We start from the raw sequence: 18,558 nt of genomic DNA on the forward strand, positions 1-18,558 counted from the left end.
AGGGGTTTGACTCTCTTACCAAGCAGACCTCTCTCCCACAGCCCAGAGTGTGTACCGACTCTCTGTGGCACCCTCTGTTATTATCTAAGTATAAATTGTAAATTGTTAATTGTTCTTGTAAATAAAATTGTGATTAGTCTCCTGTGGCTCTGGCTCTTTGCTGACTAATTCCCCAAGAAAACCAGCACGTCATTTGGAAGGTATTGTTCACCTAGAACAGTTCCATGATAGTATCACCAATAGAGCTATGGGTTCAAATGGTAGATTGATAGCATTACATTCCGCAACTTTTTAATACCTAGACAAAAAGAGTGAGACAGTTCTGGTTGATGGCAGTGTTCAAAGTGACACTTAACTGCTGTATGAAGTGGTGTGACTTGATAGTTATCTTCTGCATTAACATTGGCACCTTTCTCTATGAGATACTGTACAGTTTCATGTTTGACATGCTCAACTGCTGCATGAAGAGGTGTGACTTGATAGTTATCTTCTGCATTAACATTGGCACCTTTCTCTATGAGATAGTGAACAGTTTCATGTTTGGCATGCTCAACTGCTGTATGAAGTGGTGTGACTTGATTGTTATCTTCTGCATTAACATTGGCACCTTTCTCTATGAGATACTGAACAGTTTCATGTTTGGCATGCTCAACTGCTGTATGAAGTGGTGTGACTTGATTGTTATCTTCTGCATTAACATTGGCACCCTTCTCTATGAGATACTGAACAGTTTCATGTTTGGCATGCTCAACTGCTGTATGAAGTGGTGTGACTTGATTGTTATCTTCTGCATTAACATTGGCACCTTTCTCTATGAGATACTGAACAGTTTCATATTTGGCATGCTTAACTGCTACAAGAAGTGGCGTGACTCCAAACCACCCTCTAGCAGTAACACTGGCACCTTTCTCTATGAGATACTGAACAGTTTCATGTTTGGCATGCTCAACTGCTGTCTGAAGTGGTGTAACTTGATTGTTAATTTCTGCATTAACATTGGCACCTTTCTCTATGAGATACTGTACAGTTTCATGTTTGGCATGCTCAACTGCTGTATGAAGTGGTGTAACTTGATTGTTAATTTCTGCATTAACATTGGCACCTTTCTCTATGAGATACTGTACAGTTTCATGTTTGGCATGCTCAACTGCTGTATGAAGTGGTGTAACTTGATTGTTAATTTCTGCATTAACATTGGCACCTTTCTCTATGAGATACTGTACAGTTTCATGTTTGGCATGCTTAACTGCTACAAGAAGTGGCATGACTCCAAACCACCCTCTAGCAGTAACACTGGCACCTTTCTCTATGAGATACTGTACAGTTTCATGTTTGGCATGCTCAACTGCTGTATGAAGTGGTGTAACTTGATTGTTAATTTCTGAATTAACATTGGCACCTTTCTCTATGAGATACTGTACAGTTTCATGTTTGGCATGCTCAATTGCTGTAAGAAGTGTGAGTCCAAACCTTCCTCTAGCAGTAACATTGGCACCTTTCTCTATGAGATAGTGAACAGTTTCATATTTGGCATGCTTCTCTATGAGATACTGTACAGTTTCATGTTTGGCATGCTCAACTGCTACATGGAGTGGTGTTACTTGATTGTTATCTTCTGCATTAACATTGGCACCTTTCTCTATGAGATACTGAACAGTTTCATATTTGGCATGCTTAACTGCTGTATCATGGTATAACATTTATACTAAGTTATCTTATAATGATTAGATCTACATCAAGTGTTTTTATGAGTTATCATGGTGTAATATTTATACACCATTTCATATAATTATTACTTGCTAAACTATAATTATATAAAATGGTGTATAAATATTACACCATGATAACTCATAAAAACACTTGATGTAGATCTAATTATTATAAGATAACTTAGTATAAATGTTATACCATGATAGCTGTATGGAGTGGTGGAACTTGATTGTTATCTTCTGTTTGAACATTGGCACCTTTCTCTATGAGATACTGTACAGTTTCATGTTTGGCATGCTCAACTGCTATGTGGAGTGGTGTGACTTGATAGTTATCTTCTGCATTAACATTTGCACCTTTCTCTATGAGATACTGAACAGTTTCATGTTTGGCATGCTTAACTGCTGTATGAAGTGGTGTGACTTGATTGTTATCTTCTGCATTAACATTGGCACCTTTCTCTATGAGATACTGTACAGTTTCATGTTTGGCATGTTCAACTGCTACAAGAAGTGGTGTGACTCCAAACCTTCCTCTAGCAGTAACACTGGCACCCTTCTCTATGAGATACTGTACAGTTTCATGTTTGGCATGTTCAACTGCTACAAGAAGTGGCGTGACTCCAAACCACCCTCTAGCAGTAACATTGGCACCTTTCTCTATGAGATACTGAACAGTTTCATGTTTGGCATGCTCAACTGCTACATGAAGTGGTGTAACTTGATTGTTATCTTCTGCATTAACATTGGCACCTTTCTCTATGAGATACTGTACAGTTTCATGTTTGGCATGCTCAACTGCTACAAGAAGTGGCGTGACTCCAAACCACCCTCTAGCAGTAACATTGGCACCTTTCTCTATGAGATACTGAACAGTTTCATGTTTGGCATGCTCAACTGCTGTATGAAGTGGTGTGAGTCCAAACCTTCCTCTAGCAGTAACACTGGCACCCTTCTCTATGAGATACTGAACAGTTTCATGTTTGGCATGCTCAACTGCTACAAGAAGTTGCGTGACTCCAAACCACCCTCTAGCAGTAACATTGGCACCTTTCTCTATGAGATACTGAACAGTTTCATGTTTGGCATGCTCAACTGCTACAAGAAGTGGTGTGAGTCCAAACCTTCCTCTAGCAGTAACACTGCCACCTTTCTCTATGAGATACTGAACATTTTCATATTTGGCATGCTCAACTGCTATATGAAGTGGTGTGACTTGATTGTTATCTTCTGCATTAACATTGGCACCCTTTTCTATGAGATACTGTACAGTTTCATGTTTGGCATGCTCAACTGCTACAAGAAGTGGTGTGAGTCCAAACCTTCCTCTAGCAGTAACACTGGCACCTTTCTCTATGAGATACTGTACAGTTTCATGTTTGGCATGCTCAACTGCTACAAGAAGTGGCGTGGCACCTTTCTCTATGAGATACTGAACAGTTTCATGTTCGGCATGCTCAACTGCTACAAGAAGTGGTGTGAGTCCAAACCTTCCTCTAGCAGTAACACTGGCACCTTTCTCTATAAGATAGTGAACAGTTTCATGTTTGGCATGCTTAACTGCTGTATGAAGTGGTGTGACTTGATTGTTATCTTCTGCATTAACATTGGCACCTTTCTCTATGAGATACTGTACAGTTTCATGTTTGGCATGCTCAACTGCTACATGAAGTGGTGTGACTTGATTGTTATCTTCTGCATTAACACTGGCACCCTTCTCTTTGAGATACTTTACAGTTTCATGTTTGGCAAGTCTAACTGCTGTATGAAGTGGTGTGACTTGATTTTTATCTTCTGCATTAACATTGGCACCTTTCTCTATGAGATACTGAACAGTTTCATATTTGGCATGCTTAACTGCTACAAGAAGTGGCGTGACTCCAAACCACCCTCTAGCAGTAACACTGGCACCTTTCTCTATGAGATACTGTACAGTTTCATATTTGGCATGCTTAACTGCTACAAGAAGTGGCGTGACTCCAAACCACCCTCTAGCAGTAACACTGGCACCTTTCTCTATGAGATACTGAACAGTTTCATGTTTGGCATGCTCAACTGCTGTATGAAGTGGTGTGACTTGATTGTTATCTTCTGCATTAACATTGGCACCTTTCTCTATGAGATACTGAACAGTTTCATGTTTGGCATGCTCAACTGCTGTATGAAGTGGTGTGACTTGATTGTTATCTTCTGCATTAACATTGGCACCCTTCTCTATGAGATACTGAACAGTTTCATGTTTGGCATGCTCAACTGCTGTATGAAGTGGTGTGACTTGATTGTTATCTTCTGCATTAACATTGGCACCTTTCTCTATGAGATACTGAACAGTTTCATATTTGGCATGCTTAACTGCTACAAGAAGTGGCGTGACTCCAAACCACCCTCTAGCAGTAACACTGGCACCTTTCTCTATGAGATACTGAACAGTTTCATGTTTGGCATGCTCAACTGCTGTCTGAAGTGGTGTAACTTGATTGTTAATTTCTGCATTAACATTGGCACCTTTCTCTATGAGATACTGTACAGTTTCATGTTTGGCATGCTCAACTGCTGTATGAAGTGGTGTAACTTGATTGTTAATTTCTGCATTAACATTGGCACCTTTCTCTATGAGATACTGTACAGTTTCATGTTTGGCATGCTCAACTGCTGTATGAAGTGGTGTAACTTGATTGTTAATTTCTGCATTAACATTGGCACCTTTCTCCATGAGATACTGTACAGTTTCATGTTTGGCATGCTTAACTGCTACAAGAAGTGGCATGACTCCAAACCACCCTCTAGCAGTAACACTGGCACCTTTCTCTATGAGATACTGTACAGTTTCATGTTTGGCATGCTCAACTGCTGTATGAAGTGGTGTAACTTGATTGTTAATTTCTGAATTAACATTGGCACCTTTCTCTATGAGATACTGTACAGTTTCATGTTTGGCATGCTCAATTGCTTTAAGAAGTGGTGTGAGTCCAAACCTTCCTCTAGCAGTAACATTGGCACCTTTCTCTATGAGATAGTGAACAGTTTCATATTTGGCATGCTTCTCTATGAGATACTGTACAGTTTCATGTTTGGCATGCTCAACTGCTACATGGAGTGGTGTTACTTGATTGTTATCTTCTGCATTAACATTGGCACCTTTCTCTATGAAATACTGTACAGTTTCATGTTTGGCATGCTTAACTGCTACAAGAAGTGGCATGACTCCAAACCACCCTCTAGCAGTAACACTGGCACCTTTCTCTATGAGATACTGTACAGTTTCATGTTTGGCATGCTTAACTGCTACAAGAAGTGGCATGACTCCAAACCACCCTCTAGCAGTAACATTGGCACCTTTCTCTATGAGATACTGAACAGTTTCATGTTTGGCATGCTCAACTGCTACAAGAAGTGGCGTGACTCCAAACCACCCTCTAGCAGTAACATTGGCACCTTTCTCTATGAGATACTGAACAGTTTCATGTTTGGCATGCTCAACTGCTACAAGAAGTGGTGTGAGTCCAAACCTTCCTCTAGCAGTAACACTGCCACCTTTCTCTATGAGATACTGAACATTTTCATATTTGGCATGCTCAACTGCTATATGAAGTGGTGTGACTTGATTGTTATCTTCTGCATTAACATTGGCACCCTTCTCTATGAGATACTGTACAGTTTCATGTTTGGCATGCTCAACTGCTACAAGAAGTGGTGTGAGTCCAAACCTTCCTCTAGCAGTAACACTGGCACCTTTCTCTATGAGATACTGTACAGTTTCATGTTTGGCATGCTTAACTGCTACAAGAAGTGGCGTGGCACCTTTCTCTATGAGATACTGAACAGTTTCATGTTTGGCATGCTCAACTGCTACAAGAAGTGGTGTGAGTCCAAACCTTCCTCTAGCAGTAACACTGGCACCTTTCTCTATGAGATACTGAACAGTTTCATGTTTGGCATGCTTAACTGCTGTATGAAGTGGTGTGACTTGATTGTTATCTTCTGCATTAACATTGGCACCTTTCTCTATGAGATACTGTACAGTTTCATGTTTGGCATGCTCAACTGCTACATGAAGTGGTGTGACTTGATTGTTATCTTCTGCATTAACATTGGCACCTTTCTTTTAAGATACTGAACAGTTTCATATTTGGCATGCTTAACTGCTACAAGAAGTGGCGTGACTCCAAACCACCCTCTAGCAGTAACACTGGCACCTTTCTCTATGAGATACTGAACAGTTTCATGTTTGGCATGCTCAACTGCTGTATGAAGTGGTGTAACTTGATTGTTAATTTCTGCATTAACATTGGCACCTTTCTCTATGAGATACTGTACAGTTTCATGTTTGGCATGCTCAACTGCTGTATGAAGTGGTGTAACTTGATTGTTAATTTCTGCATTAACATTGGCACCTTTCTCCATGAGATACTGTACAGTTTCATGTTTGGCATGCTTAACTGCTACAAGAAGTGGCATGACTCCAAACCACCCTCTAGCAGTAACACTGGCACCTTTCTCTATGAGATACTGTACAGTTTCATGTTTGGCATGCTCAACTGCTGTATGAAGTGGTGTAACTTGATTGTTAATTTCTGCATTAACATTGGCACCTTTCTCTATGAGATACTGTACAGTTTCATGTTTGGCATGCTTAACTGCTACAAGAAGTGGCATGACTCCAAACCACCCTCTAGCAGTAACACTGGCACCTTTCTCTATGAGATACTGTACAGTTTCATGTTTGGCATGCTTAACTGCTGTATCATGGTATAACATTTATACTAAGTTATCTTATGATAATTAGATCTACATCAAGTGTTTTTATGAGTTATCATGGTGTATTATTTATACACCATTTCATATAATTATTACTTGCTAAACTATAATTATATGAAATGGTGTATAAATATTACACCATGATAACTCATAAAAACACTTGATGTAGATCTAATTATTATAAGATAACTTAGTATAAATGTTATACCATGATAGCTGTATGAAGTGCTGGAACTTGATTGTTATCTTCTGTTTGAACATTGGCACCTTTCTCTATGAGATACTGTACAGTTTCATGTTTGGCATGCTCAACTGCTATCTGGAGTGGTGTGACTTGATAGTTATCTTCTGCATTAACATTTGCACCTTTCTCTATGAGATACTGAACAGTTTCATGTTTGGCATGCTTAACTGCTGTATGAAGTGGTGTGACTTGATTGTTATCTTCTGCATTAACATTGGCACCTTTCTCTATGAGATACTGTACAGTTTCATGTTTGGCATGTTCAACTGCTACAAGAAGTGGTGTGACTCCAAACCTTCCTCTAGCAGTAACACTGGCACCTTTCTCTATGAGATACTGAACAGTTTCATGTTTGGCATGCTCAACTGCTATATGAAGTGGTGTAACTTGATTGTTATCTTCTGCATTAACATTGGCACCTTTCTCTATGAGATACTGAACAGTTTCATGTTTGGCATGCTCAACTGCTACAAGAAGTGGCGTGACTCCAAACCACCCTCTAGCAGTAACATTGGCACCTTTCTCTATGAGATACTGAACAGTTTCATGTTTGGCATGCTCAACTGCTACAAGAAGTGGCGTGACTCCAAACCACCCTCTAGCAGTAACATTGGCACCTTTCTCTATGAGATAGTGAACAGTTTCATGTTTGGCATGCTCAACTGCTGTATGAAGTGGTGTGACTTGATTGTTATCTTCTGCATTAACATTGGCACCCTTCTCTATGAGATACTGAACAGTTTCATGTTTGGCATGCTTAACTGCTGTATGAAGTGGTGTGACTTGATTGTTATCTTCTGCATTAACACTGGCACCTTTCTCTATGAGATACTGAACAGTTTCATGTTTGGCAAGCCGGACTGCTACAAGAAGTGGCGTGACTCCAAACCTTCCTCTAGCAGTAACACTGGCACCTTTCTCTATGAGATACTGAACAGTTTCATGTTTGGCATGCTTAACTGCTACATGAAGTGGTGTGACTTGATTGTTATCTTCTGCATTAACCCTGGCTCCTTTCTCTATAAGATAGTGAACAGTTTCATGTTTGGCATGCTCAACTGCTACATGAAGTGGTGTGACTCCAAACCTTCCTCTAGCAGTAACACTGGCACCTTTCTCTATGAGATACTGTACAGTTTCATGTTTGGCATGCTTAACTGCTACATGAAGTGGTGTGACTCTAATTATTCCTCTAGCAGTAACACTGGCACCCTTCTCTATGAGATATTGAACAGTTTCATGTTTGGCATGCTCAACTGCTACATGAAGTGGTGTAACTTGATAGTTATCTGCTGCATTAACATTGGCACCTTTCTCTATGAGATACTGAACAGTTTCATGTTTGGCATGCTTAACTGCTGTAAGAAGTGGCGTGACTCCAAACCACCCTCTAGCAGTAACACTGGCACCTTTCTCTATGAGATACTGAACAGTTTCATGTTTGGCATGCTCAACTGCTACAAGAAGTGGTGTGAGTCCAAACCTTCCTCTAGCAGTAACACTGGCACCTTTCTCTATGAGATACTGAACAGTTTCATGTTTGGCATGCTCAACTGCTGTATGAAGTGGTGTGAGTCCAAACCTTCCTCTAGCAGTAACACTGGCACCTTTCTCTATGAGATACTGAACAGTTTCATGTTTGGCATGCTTAACTGCTGTATGAAGTGGTGTGACTTGATAGTTATCTTCTGCATTAACATTGGCACCTTTCTCTATGAGATACTGTACAGTTTCATGTTTAGCATGCTCAGCTGCTACATGAAGTGGTGTAACTTGATTGTTAATTTCTGCATTAACATTGGCACCTTTCTCTATGAGATACTGTACAGTTTCATGTTTGGCATGCTTAACTGCTGTATGAAGTGGTGTGACTTGATAGTTATCTTCTGCATTAACATTGGCACCTTTCTCTATGAGATACTGTACAGTTTCATGTTTGGCATGCTCAGCTGCTACATGGAGTGGTGTGACTTGATTGTTATCTTCTGCATAAACATTGGCACCTTTCTCTATGAGATACTGTACAGTTTCATGTTTGGCATGCTTAACTGCTGTATGAAGTGGTGTGACTTGATAGTTATCTTCTGCATTAACATTGGCACCTTTCTCTATGAGATACTGTACAGTTTCATGTTTAGCATGCTCAGCTGCTACATGAAGTGGTGTAACTTGATTGTTAATTTCTGCATTAACATTGGCACCTTTCTCTATGAGATACTGTACAGTTTCATGTTTGGCATGCTTAACTGCTGTATGAAGTGGTGTGACTTGATTGTTATCTTCTGCATTAACATTGGCACCTTTCTCTATGAGATACTGAACAGTTTCATGTTTGGCATGCTTAACTGCTACATGAAGTGGTGTGACTTTACTCAATTCATCATGAAGAGATGGCCACCTTTTTAAAAATACTCTACCAATATCCTCCCTCTCCAACTGAATAATAAGCTCAATTGAGTGTACATTTTTTGATTTGTCGCTGAAGGAATAACCAATGTCTAGGAGAATGTCAATGATGTCCAACCATTTTTGTATGAATACAAGATTGCCAAGGTTGTGCTTTGTACATACTTCAGAGACACCAAGGATAGCAGCATGAATCGGATGGTCCCCATGATTACCATAATTCTTCTGTCTAAAGTATTCAACACACAATATGTTCCCGGCCTTACAGGCCAACATCAGAGGTGTCATTCCTGACAGTGTGGCAGTGGATGCATGTTCAGGTTCAAAGAGGAGATGAAGTTTTGCATCACTTGCTATGTCTGACTGAGCAGCAAAGTGGAGTGGAAGCCATCCTTCCTCATTCTTAAAAGATTTGTCTACATGGTGTTGTAACAGATATTCCACCATCTCTGCTGTGCCTATGTGAGCTGCAAGGTGAAGTGGTGTGTCTCTTCTGCTTGTTGTACATGCAAGGTTTCCACCATATCCATGAATCATTGAAAGAGGATATCTTTCTCTATATCCTACTGCCAACAGTACCATTTCATTGGTGGAACAGTTTATACCAACACTGGACAAGAATGGCATCATCTCTAAAAGTGAATCTTTCTTTATGCTTCCCAATGTACTCAAATACAACAGCGGTGTCACGTTATGAAACTGCAATAACAAGCATTTGCACAGCTGCATTAGAAGTCCCCTACCTTTGTCAGTTTTACACATAATATAGGCAAGTTTCTCTATAGTTTCCCATTTATTCCTCTCCAGCAGTATTGCAACAAGTGGCCAATTGAAAATGTTCATGATTTGGGCATCAGATGTTTCCAGGATGTGATCAAAGGCAGTGTTGTCTGCAGTTTCAGAGGCACATGCTGCAATAATGCAGGCTCCTGATAAACAAGTCTTTCCCTGTAACATTTCTTCAATCAATGCTACATTTCCCTTATATACAGCAGTGGCTAGTATATCTTGTCTTGTTTGAGCCATCTCCTCCTCTGACACAGAGTTCTCTGCAGTTGCCAGCAGTTCCATCACTATCAGGTTGCAGCCACTGAGTGTGAACAAACACAAGACAGAAGTAAACTCCAGGACCAAGACATCTTCAACATGTACAGTGTTCTCTGTAACCATGCCTACAGCCAAGGCAGAAAGTGTTTCCACTGTTTGCTCAGTGAAGAATATTTTGGTGAAGACTTTTTTTGTGCAGTTTTGAAACCTTAACATTTTCATTTTGTCTTCCTCATTCCAGAAACTATGTATCAAGAATTGACACAATTCAGGATCCTGAAAGGCTGAGTGGGTAATGATTAGTTCCTGGTTTGTGGTAAATAGTTCTTGTGTGAGTCTCTCAGAAAGAATGTCAAACTTATTCCTGGGGATTAATATGATATGATCAGATTCTGGAGTCAGTGTTGTTCTTACATATTCCAGTAAAACACTGATGGTGCAGAACTTGAGTCCAGTTGTGAGCTGCGTTTTGCAGACTTGAATGGAAACGACATCCATTACTGATTGATGTACAAACCTATAGCTGTCTGTGTTTTCCACAAACGACAGATACGTTGTGCACATACTCTTGGCTTTTCTCTCTAACTGTTGAATGTCACAACTACTGAAACTAAGAAACTTCTCTAGGAGGTCGCTGTCTTCTTTTGATCTGTCAAATGGATTAAATATTCTCTTGTGTAGCTCTCCTCCTTTCAGAAATACCAATAAAAGCACTGTATAGCCAACTGGGTCCCTGTCCGACAAACTTTCTATATTCTCTGATATATACGTTAGTGGCTTGAAGAAGAAAGTTGAAGCCTGGTGATGAATGGATTTATCTTTAGAGAAGACAGAGCAACATTGGGGAAATCCCATCAGGTCACTGCTTTGGACAATCCTTTGTTTCTCGATTGTGTCAATGCAGGTTTCACTTCCAGAAAGTTTCAAATGATCTTCTAGAATAGCCAGTCTTTCATCTGCATGGTTTTCTTCGATGACTGAGAAATCAACCACTGGACATTTCTTCAGAAAAGTAGTTTTAGCAACACATGCTGACAATATATGTGAACGGCTTGTTATTGCCAGTTTGACAACCCCAGCCTCTATAACAGGGATCATCATAGGGAATTTCTGGTTCCATCTGTTCTCCAGATCATGAACCAGATTGGTTTTTCCAAATGCATCATCTATCAACACAACAAAGGTTTGTTGAACCTTCCTTTCATGCTGTTTCACTGGAATATGGTCCCACTGATTGGGGTCAGTGAGAATGACAGGGCTCCGAGACTCTTGTTCGGAGAAACTCTTCAGTAAATGCAAACCAGCAGTCGTCTTTCCATCGCCTGACCTGCCAGTGAGGACAACCATACCCCTTGTGTGTAAAAACCCTTCAGACTGTGTGATGAAGTGCGTCTTTACAAATGGTTTCTCTTTCAAATCCCTCAGATGGAGATGACTCTGATCTGCAAAAGTATAAGAAAAGTAGTGCCATGGCACTGTAGCTCACCTGCATCAGTAGTTAACAAGGACATCTTGCTGTCACCCTTCACAAGTAACACATTTCAACAAATGTTTTATTCTGTGACTATGAACATAATAAGGTATAACAGTATAATAACACGGTTACATAAAGTTTTATCTCTGTTTTATATATGCCTTCTGAGTAGTCAACAGTCCAAAATATCAACAAGTACATCTGCTAAACAAACCTTTCTGGTAATATTGAGAATGAAAGTATTGACAAATATGTAACAAGTAACCAATTTAAAACAAGATATTTCATTCTGCAACAATGACAGTAATATTGTATAATAACACTGTTACACAAAGTTGCAACTCTGATTTTATATATACCTTCTGACATTTATTTTTCTTATGCCAGCAGTCTTACAATTCTTTCCAGTCATTTAACAAATGAAAAACTTTCCATTTTTATGCCTTTCAGAAAACTAAACCCTATAACCGACGACAAACATCAACAGAAAGGTGACAAACATCAACAGAAAGGTGACATCTTCAGACTAGAGTGAGTGAGTGAGTGAGTGAGTTTGCTTTTACACCGCTTTTAGCAATATTCCAGCAATATCACGGCGGGGGACACCAGAAATGGGCTTCACACATTGTACCCATGTCGGGAATTGAACCCGGGTCTTCGGCGTGACGAGGAAACACTTTAACCACTAGGCTACACGACCGTCCCTCTGAGACTAGAAACTTTACATAACATGCAGATATGTTCACTAAAACCTTTTCACATCGGATTTTGTCCTTTTCCAATATAAAGTTAAATACCGTATATCGCTGTGTATAAGGCAAGTTTTTCGTACCTAGAATGAGGGGGTTAAGGAGGGGGGTCGTCTTATACACGGAGTCGAAGATCTCACGGTTTTTTCTAGGTGTTTTACTTTCAGCTTCCACTGGCGATTTTAACCGGCATTCAATAGCCGGACCAGCATTTGACAATAAAACTTCACATTTCGTCCTAAATAACTGTTCCAGTAACTATTTCCATACATAAACATGATTTGTATCTGTTTTTTCTTGAAAAAAGTGGAATATTTTCTGCAAATAAAGTTGAAATGACCCTTGACTTGATCCAGATTGTCAAGCCAGCTGACATGGTAAAATAATCAACATCCGTGAGTAGAGAGCCTAAAGTACCAGTAAGCATTTGCATATTTCACAAGTGTCCTAACATGGGATAACCAGTGAAGCTGAAATCAACTCCCGTTGTTTTTACAGTTGTATTAACAACTGTTGGAGATGGTGTGTATAAGTGAATGTTGAATAAACACGCTGAATGTGAAGCAAACATAAGCCTAGTTAGTTACAACATAGTTAATTGGCGATTAAATTACTCCCATTGTCTCACCAGAGATCAAAGCCATTGTTTCTTTTCATAGTCAGAGAGAAGCCGTGAAGAAGTAGATTTAAGGGATTATAGAATGGTTGAGTATTTGAGTAGACCATAGATGGATATAAATAATTTGTTATTTGTTGACTTGATACAGTTGCAGTTTGTACTCCAAGCGAGCAACACCTCTCCAAGCCTCCAGAGCCTCCTCAAGCCCACGCACAGCACCGCTGATAGCAAGCCCAGGGAGAACTTCAAAGGTAATTATATAACCACTCACCCATCCATTCACAACAACCTACACCTCCTAATCAACGCTCACACCCAAGCCCAAACCTAAAACTACACTCACAAAGCCCACCAAACAAACTCAAACACTTCAAATTAAAACACAAGCCCTCCAATTAATCTCTTAAAGCTTTAAACAACTCACAAACCCAAAACAACCAAAACACCGCAAACACTACTCACCCCTTCCAAAACACTCCATCCACAACCCCTCACCTCAAACACCAAAACTCACACACACATCCTATACACCCAATCCCAGCATGACAGACCAAAGACAAATCGAGATATGCGAAATATCTGGCATTACATCCCCTACACCTGCGGAGGCGCACAACACCTCCGACAGGGCAACACCCTCACTCATTCCCGCAGGCTACGGCGATGAAGACCCTCAAGCCTCCTACATGGAAACTCAACCCAGCACCCCACCTCCCCAAGCATGCAACTCAAAAAAACGCAAACTAGACGCATCGGCATCACCTACCTCACACACCCTCTCACCCGCAGCCCTCATCACCACATGGGCCCTCTACTTTTTTTCGGCCACCCCCTCAGTACAACTAGCTCCAACACTGACCATAAATAAAATAGGCATGTGGCTAAGGCAACAAAAAATCAATTACCTAAACATCAAACGTAGTTTCAAAGGATATCAGATAATCTTCCCAAATCAAGAATCCTACATAGCAGCAACTAAAATTAAACAAATATTCCAATTCACCGTAAATAGCTCTAAACCTAACTGGCAAATATACACTAGGGGAGTTATTCGAGTGCACCCAAGGGAAACCGACGAGGACCTCGACATATACGCCAAAGAAGCTAACACTATCCAAACCCAACCACAAATAACTAGCCTCCGCAGGATTAAATCAAACAGAAACGGGAAAACCACCCCCACACCTATTGTAATAATAAACTTCAAAAAAACAGCTAAACACCCTGAAGCCCCCAAACATATCACTTTCGGCGCTAACCATAACTTAGAGGTCAAACCATACATCAAGCAAGTAAAGCAATGTTCTAATTGCCTACAATATAATCACACCGCTAACCAATGTACTTTCAAAAAAACTAAATGCAAAAACTGTGCTCAAACGGACTGCCCAGGCATATGCACACCCTGGTGCATCCACTGCAAATCCATAAAACACTCATCACTCTCGAACCAATGCCCCCACAGACTATCACTCACCCAACAGGCCAACAGACATATAGACATAAACACGGCCAAAATCCAAACCAAAAAACCCACACCGCAAGCATACAAACCACTACTACCAACACCACCCTCAAACAACAACACTCACGCACGCAAAACAGTATACCCAGTCTCCGTATGGGACCAAAATCAGCGAGACGCATACATCGCAAATGAAACAAACACCCCACACATCCCACAAACTCACACTCTCACCCTCCCCGCCTCTCACCCTACAATTACCACATCTACACCCGCAAGCAAAACCCAACGCACAACGACCACCACACAACCAGCACCAACACAAGCCATCACAGCCACAAGGGCAACAACACTCCCAAACCTACAGGCAACCCCCGAACACCCAGTCAACAGGGAAACTACAGAAACCACTCAGACTCTCGCACCCAAACCCAGCATGCAACCCACCACCGAACAGATTGACCAAACTAAAGACAACTTAACCGAAGAGGACGAGTACACATCCTCAGAGGAAATAAACGAGCTTACCTTGTCAGCCCCAAAAACCAAAAGCTATAGAAAAAAACTCACCCAAAACGTAGCAAGCAAAAATCTAAACAACTTAGTCCTCCTACTAGCTTACGTGTTAAAGCAGTCTAATCCAGAAGCCAGCTCCAAAGCCTTCTTTGGTGTAGCACATAAACTAAAACTCGTCACCACCTCTTTCGACCGTTTCAGCAGCAACCTCAATAACCTACTAAAGTAAATACCTAAACCAAGCCTAAACCAAACATAAATCCACCCAGTTTCCCAATGGAAGGCCTAAACATTTTTCAATGGAATGCCAATGGCCTCGCCGGCCATGGTTCTGAACTCAAAGCTAAATTCAAAATAGATAAAGGTCCCCATGTAGCTTGTATTCAAGAAACCAAATTCTCACATAAAACAAAATTCAACCTACCAAATTATAACGCAGTGAGAACCGACAGGTCCAAAACCATGCCAGGCAGAACAGGAGGAGGTCTAATCATCTACGTTAGAGAGGATATTAACTACGAGGAAGTTAAAGTAAACACTCCTAATCTAGAAGCTAATGGAATCCAAGTCACCATCAATAACCAAAAAATAAAAATCATTAACATCTATCACTCAACACTAAAACCAATTAAAGATACAGACCTAGATGTCCTTTACCAATTAGGAAATAAATCAACCATCTTCCTAGGAGACTTCAATGCCCATCATCCTACCTGGGGCATTGCAGATAAACTAGACAACCATGGACAACTAATATCAGAGTGGATCGAAAAAAATGACCTAATACTATTAAACAATAACCAACCAACTAGATACGACAAAACCCACCACACCATGTCGGCTATCGACTTAACAATATGTACGCCAGACTTAGCACAAAGTCTGATGTGGGACGTCCACCCAGTACCTCTAGGCAGCGACCACTTTCCCATAAATATAACCCTAGGAAATATAAAAATACCAAATCAAACCCCTAAACAGGAACCTAAATTTCAGTACAAAAACGCCAACTGGGACCAATTCCAAGAATTATGCAACAAAGCTAATCTAAACGATTTAGAAACAACAGACCCCGAAACATTCTGTCAAAACCTAACTAACTTCATAATCAACGCAGCCAAATCCGCAATCCCCTTCAAATCATCCAACCCAGGAAAACCCACTGTCCCTTGGTGGAATGAGGAAATAGAGCTAACTAGACTAAAACGCAAATCAGCTTTCAACAGAGCTAAACGAGACCCCTCTCATCTCAAAACAGCTCATGAACTTAACCACCAAGTGCAAAACCTAGTTAAAACTGCTAAAACCAAAAACTGGAAAAAATTCTGTGAGGAGCTAAATCACCACACCGACGCTAGGAAGGTGTGGCGCAAAATTCACGCCATCCGAGGCATCAAACGGCACAAAAAAAGCCCCAATATAAACAACTCAACTAACCCCACCCAAAAGGCCAACAACCTAGCCAAACACTTCTCTAAAGTTAGCAGCAACAGTAACTTCAGTAAGAAATTCCAAGATAAACTAAATAAAGAAACCAAATTCTCCAAAGAAAACAGACAAGACAACCTAGAAATAAATCAACCTTACACCATAGAAGAACTAAATCACGTACTAAACAATAGAAAAAAAGGAACAGCCCCTGGCCTAGACCTCACCTCTTACCAAATAATCAAACACTTACCTACCAAACTACTCCAAACTTTACTTAAACTATACAACCTAGTCTACCTAAACGGACAGGTCCCATCCTCATGGAAGGAAGCTCTAGTAATCCCAATACCTAAACCAAATAAACCAGCAGATCAGGCAAACTCCTATAGGCCCATCTCCTTAACCTCAAATCTCTGCAAAATAATGGAACTTATGACTAAAAATAGGCTACAGCACTACCTAGACCAAAACAACATCATAAATCCTGACCAAAGCGGCTTCACTCCTGGCCGATCAACTCTCGATAACCTTGCCCGACTAGAACAGGATATAAAAACAGGACAGCTAAACAAGCAATACACCATAGGCATATTCCTCGACTTCTCTAAAGCTTTCGATATGGTATGGCACCACGGGCTAATACAAAAACTTAAAAAAATAGGACTAAAAGGTCAAATAATAAACTTCATCCAAGATTTCCTAAACAATCGCAAAATTACCGTGGGTATAGACCATACACTATCGGACCAGTGTCCCCTAGAAAATGGCACTCCCCAGGGCAGCATCCTCAGCCCAACCCTCTTCAATATAATGATAAATGATCTATTCGAGGGATTATCCCCTAAACTAAACACTTCAAAATTCGCGGATGACGGAGCCCTATGGATCCGCACTAAAAGCATTAAAATGGCAGAAAACTTAATCCAAAAATCTCTAAATAAAATACAACAATGGGCAGACAAATGGGGCTTCTCCCTTAACTCAGATAAAACAACAGGAGTAGTATTCAAACATAAAAACATGAAACCTGCCTACCCAATCCTCCAGCTAAACAACCAAACAATCAAATTCCAAAAACAAACAAAATTCTTAGGACTTATTTTCGATCAACACCTCACCTGGGAGGCTCACGTCCAAAACCTAAAAACTAGATGCAGCAAAGACCTTAACACATTAAGATGTCTCACCGGCTCTAACTGGGGAGCCTCCAAAGATACCCTCCTCTCACTATATACAACACTAATTAGATCAAAACTAGACTACGGCTGTGCCATATACAATACCCTAAACAACTCTCTTTCTAAAAAACTTGACTCAATACAATATCAGGCTCTCAAACTAATTACACGCACCCAACATGGCACCTCCTACACCTCACTTCAGGCCCTTACAGGAGAAATGCCACTAAATCTACGCAGGGAACATCTAAGCCTTAATTTCTGGGCCGCGTCCCAAACAAACCCTCTCATCCAAAACCTAATTAACCAAAACATTAGCCCAAGAAACCAAGCTCTAGCTCGCAAACACCCCTTACTCACCCCAATATCCCAAAGAATAACTAACTACCTCAATGAACACCAAACTCAAAATCTTAAACAAAACTGCAAAAAATCAAATATCTTCACCCCTAAACTCAAAATACCCCAAATAGACACAACGCTAGCTAACCAAATAAATAAACAAACCGACCCAAACATAGCTAAAACCACCACACTTGCATACATACACGAAAATTGGCCAAATTGGTGTCACATATACACTGACGGATCTTCAGACCCGATCTCCAACCACACAGGCTTCGGAGTCCATACCACACAACCAGTTATATCCACACAATCTTACCGACTCCCTAACAACCAATCTATATTCACGGCCGAACTTATGGGCATGGCCTCAGCCCTGCATAACCAACAATCTAAAAACAAAAACAAAATCCTAATTCTCACTGACTCCCTTAGTGGACTACAAGCCCTCCAAAACAAAAATACCAAAAAACGACCTAAATTAATAAACCAAATACTTAAAAGCTCCAACGACCTAACAAAAGCAGGCAAACAAATAACCTTCTTGTGGATCCCCGCCCACGTAGGAATTTACGGCAATGAAAGCGCCGATAAAGCAGCTAAATTATCTCTCAAAA

General features: G+C 40.5%; 1 protein-coding gene across 1 annotated transcript in view; it reads right to left on the reverse strand.

The window, feature by feature from the left end:
- Positions 1-245: 245 nt before the first annotated feature.
- Positions 246-18,558, reverse strand: part of LOC139479490 (uncharacterized) — a 41,181-nt gene continuing 22,868 nt past the window's right edge. The window contains exons 6-17 of the mRNA XM_071262337.1: positions 8,220-11,606; positions 6,676-8,021; positions 5,906-6,440; positions 5,145-5,807; positions 4,512-4,847; positions 3,225-4,412; positions 2,859-3,056; positions 2,364-2,759; positions 1,909-2,165; positions 1,465-1,673; positions 905-1,368; positions 246-805 (exon numbers count right to left, since the gene is read on the reverse strand). Of these exons, the coding sequence (XP_071118438.1) occupies positions 246-805; positions 905-1,368; positions 1,465-1,673; positions 1,909-2,165; positions 2,364-2,759; positions 2,859-3,056; positions 3,225-4,412; positions 4,512-4,847; positions 5,145-5,807; positions 5,906-6,440; positions 6,676-8,021; positions 8,220-11,606 (9,539 nt within the window). The remainder of the gene's footprint in view (positions 806-904; positions 1,369-1,464; positions 1,674-1,908; positions 2,166-2,363; positions 2,760-2,858; positions 3,057-3,224; positions 4,413-4,511; positions 4,848-5,144; positions 5,808-5,905; positions 6,441-6,675; positions 8,022-8,219; positions 11,607-18,558) is intronic.

Source organism: Haliotis cracherodii, unplaced genomic scaffold (genome assembly GCF_022045235.1).
Source record: "Haliotis cracherodii isolate W230 unplaced genomic scaffold, xgHalCrac1.p SCAF_4, whole genome shotgun sequence".
In the NCBI taxonomy this organism is placed as follows: domain Eukaryota; kingdom Metazoa; phylum Mollusca; class Gastropoda; order Lepetellida; family Haliotidae; genus Haliotis; species Haliotis cracherodii.